Raw genomic sequence first — 3,060 nt, 5'->3', positions numbered from 1 at the left:
TAAAAATATGTCACCCTCCTAAACTCGAGTACACCGCGAGTAATCGGTTTTCCACCTTACTAACCATAGATGTAAGAAAATTGTTTATATATATAGTTTTAAAATTATATTTAAGAATTCGGCTCCTTTAAACTTAAGTAACTGAGCCTGTAAAAATAAACGAATTAAAAAAAAAAAAAATTTTCACAACTTCAAAGTGTATATTTGTAACAATGGATAGGGTCTGGGAAACATTCAATCGTTAGGAGAAAATGAATGCTGGAGTTAATTTGTTCGAGGATAATAGGCTTGAAGTTATATTGCAAATTAGTCCCTTTTTAAAAAAGTCTCGAATCCCCTTGGCAAATCGATGTTTCGGGGCTGTGGAAATATCCTGATTAACTGATAACAATGTTAAAATGTAACATGGCATTCCTTTTTTGCAGCGAGTTATGTATATGCGAAAGTAGCCGTCATAATGTAGGTCATTTGTGAATGTCACAGTCCATGACGACATATTGTGTTTAGTTGTCTTTTTGTGTTATCGAGAATTACTTGTAGAAGATTTCTGTTATTTACTAGACACGTTGTATATACAGTGCGTGCAGTGACCAGCCTGTCTCTGAAACCATCTACAATATTTGTTAAACCTGTTATAACCGACTTTGGAACTTGTTGAAAACTAGCTTTCCTGTCCTCGAGTTTATAACTTATCGTCTCAGGATCCAAGACAATATTTTCTCTGTGAAAAACATCCAAAAAACCCTTCCGAACGTAGTTCTTCTCGTTATGTTGTAATTCCAAATACACACTTTGGGTTTCCGCATCCAGTTTGTCCTCCAAGTCGTCGATGCAATTGCTAAAGTAAATTCCTGCCATGTACATGTTGTGTTCGATCGTGGTCCTAAGAAAACCCAAACATGGCGGATCACCAGTGTTCCGGTTGACGTCGTCCACCAATGTTTTTTCAGCATCTACTGCCAGTTTGACATACTCCTGTTTTACATCCGTCATTGCTCGATACAATTCGGATGTTACGTCAGACATATTCAGTCTAGCTTTGTTGATCTCATTGATGATGAATTCCCGGTAATGTCTATGGTACGGTTCAACATCTCGCAGAACATGAACCACTCTTGATGTTTCCGGACGTTGAGCGGAAGATATCTATCAATATGTCAAATGTGTTATTACTAAAAGCAACATAATATTAATAAAACGTCATTACTCACTGTTAGTGTGGCAACCAATGTAAACAGTAGTGTCAGGTTTATCATCTTCGTAGGTCACAATGAATCAAACCTTCCTCGGTAGACTTTCTTGATGAAATGATAATACATTTTACGGGTTCGGATTTATATTTGGCTCGATAGATATAGATAACATGAAAGCAAAACTTGAACGTTCAGTTTTGGAAAAAGCATGTATTACTCACTTGACAAGGGGAACCTACATTTCAGTATTTATGGAATCTTACGCATTGGATAATTATAAATTTGTGCAGTAATGGAATTAAAACACTGCATTTCGTAACAACATTCCAATGTTCTTTCCTAGGAAGTTTGCGTTTCATTTTGTCGGATTTTTAATTTGATTTAATGATTGATTATTCATTTGATAAATTTGAAAAGTTTACTTTATGCTCAATACAACATATGATATCAGAACAATAGGAACAATCGCAGTTCTACGTCAAGTTCCCGTGCGTGCCCAGACGTGCATCTAATTATACATTTTTGTAATGTATGTTAGAAATAATGTTTACATAGAATAAAATGCAATATTCTAGCAATAAGCAAGGTTACAATCCTAGTTAAATGTTTACACTTCACATTCTTCTACAGTGCATAAGTTTAATTAGAATAGTGTGATATTTATTAAGCTTCAGCTATTAAAAATAGTTTAGTTGCATGAAAGTGTATTTGAATATTGATTTATTGAGCCTGAATAAGTCTTCCCCGGCAAACACGAACCAATTGGGTATGGATGTTATCAAAGGATGCTTTTAGAATGTTATCATTTTGAACTAGGCACGCGCGGTAGGCGTTACCGATAATGCCCAGATTTGCGCCAAAATCCTGAATGGTAACGGTAAGTTCAGATGTTATCTCGTTCGGGAGTCTCTTCAAAGCATTCAGCTGGCTCTGTATATTTTCGATAACTTGGTCGGGGTTAGCGATTATGTTTGTCTGGTTCAACGAGCCTAAAGCATTCATCATGGCCACTTCGCTGTCATGTCTCATCTCGCCAAGAACACGAGTCAATTCGGCTTTAATCTGCTCGTCAACATCCAGAATACAATGAGTGAACTGGACACCTGCCACGTTCATATTGTCCTCAACAAGAACGCGGGTAAAGTCAAGGCACGTGTAATCAAGATTGGTGGACGGATATAGCGTTTGGCTCTGGATCTGGTACAGTGTCTCTTCCTCTTTCCAAATAGCGTGCTGAAGATAAAGTTCTTTGAATTGCAGGACAGTTGAGTAGAATCTAACCAAAGTCTCCGTCGAGTTGTGTTTAGCATTCGTTACTTCGAAGTTCACGTATTCACGGAAATCGTTGAATTCATTCTGAGCCTCTTTAAGTTTCTCGAGCGCATCGTAAGTCCGCTGACGATGGGCTGAAATAATCTTATCAGGAGCTGTAAATCGACAGGCTTTTGGGTAGATTAATAATCGTACTTACATGCAGTATTATCACAATAATGAATACTCCGAAAACCGATTGCATCGCTCTGCAGGGAAGCACCGGAGAATCCGAAATTTCAACCTCAAATGATAATCGATGCTTAGCAATGAAACGGGTTTTATAGTCTTTTTCATCGGATTGTTGGAAATTTATGTTCGATTGAGGTCCAATATCGAGTTTCGCCGAATGGAGTTATGAATGATTTTTCATAGACTTTTGTTTGTGCCAGATAAGCAGAAATTTCAACAAGGTGTTATCTGGGGTTTGATTAATTTTTATTAATTCGCAAAATCATTTATCTACATCCTGTTGTGTTAAGTATGAAGGTTCGACTGAGGAATTAATGGATTTGGGATTAGATGAGAACTGGGTCTATGACTGAAACAAGCGTTT

The 3,060-nt window shown here is 37.1% G+C and overlaps 2 protein-coding genes across 2 annotated transcripts; both read right to left on the bottom strand.

Moving 5' to 3' along the window:
* Positions 1 to 225: 225 nt before the first annotated feature.
* On the bottom strand, positions 226 to 1,301 carry LOC129780228 (uncharacterized). Its single transcript, XM_055788265.1, has 2 exons — positions 1,212 to 1,301; positions 226 to 1,146 (listed from the first exon to the last, which is right to left on the bottom strand). Exons 1-2 carry the CDS (start codon positions 1,254 to 1,256, stop codon positions 478 to 480), a joined length of 714 nt encoding a protein of 237 aa, XP_055644240.1. The 5' UTR covers positions 1,257 to 1,301; the 3' UTR covers positions 226 to 477.
* Positions 1,302 to 1,905: 604 nt separating this feature from the next.
* LOC129780366 (uncharacterized) lies at positions 1,906 to 2,819 on the bottom strand. Its single transcript, XM_055788555.1, has 2 exons — positions 2,665 to 2,819; positions 1,906 to 2,609 (listed from the first exon to the last, which is right to left on the bottom strand). Exons 1-2 carry the CDS (start codon positions 2,707 to 2,709, stop codon positions 1,914 to 1,916), a joined length of 741 nt encoding a protein of 246 aa, XP_055644530.1. The 5' UTR covers positions 2,710 to 2,819; the 3' UTR covers positions 1,906 to 1,913.
* Between the last annotated feature and the right edge of the window lie 241 nt (positions 2,820 to 3,060).

This window comes from Toxorhynchites rutilus, chromosome 3 (genome assembly GCF_029784135.1).
Source record: "Toxorhynchites rutilus septentrionalis strain SRP chromosome 3, ASM2978413v1, whole genome shotgun sequence".
NCBI classification, from domain to species: Eukaryota; Metazoa; Arthropoda; class Insecta; order Diptera; family Culicidae; genus Toxorhynchites; species Toxorhynchites rutilus.
Note: the sequence above shows the minus strand (reverse complement) of the source record. Positions and strands in the feature narration are given on the sequence as shown.

Coding starts and splice junctions, on each gene's coding strand:
- LOC129780228 (XM_055788265.1), bottom strand. CDS start 1,256: ATGATAAACCTGACACTACTGTTTACATTGGTTGCCACACTAACA. Junction 1,147..1,211: donor CATTGGTTGCCACACTAACA/GTGAGTAATGAC, acceptor ACATATTGATAG/ATATCTTCCGCTCAACGTCC.
- LOC129780366 (XM_055788555.1), bottom strand. CDS start 2,709: ATGCAATCGGTTTTCGGAGTATTCATTATTGTGATAATACTGCAT. Junction 2,610..2,664: donor TTATTGTGATAATACTGCAT/GTAAGTACGATT, acceptor GCTCCTGATAAG/ATTATTTCAGCCCATCGTCA.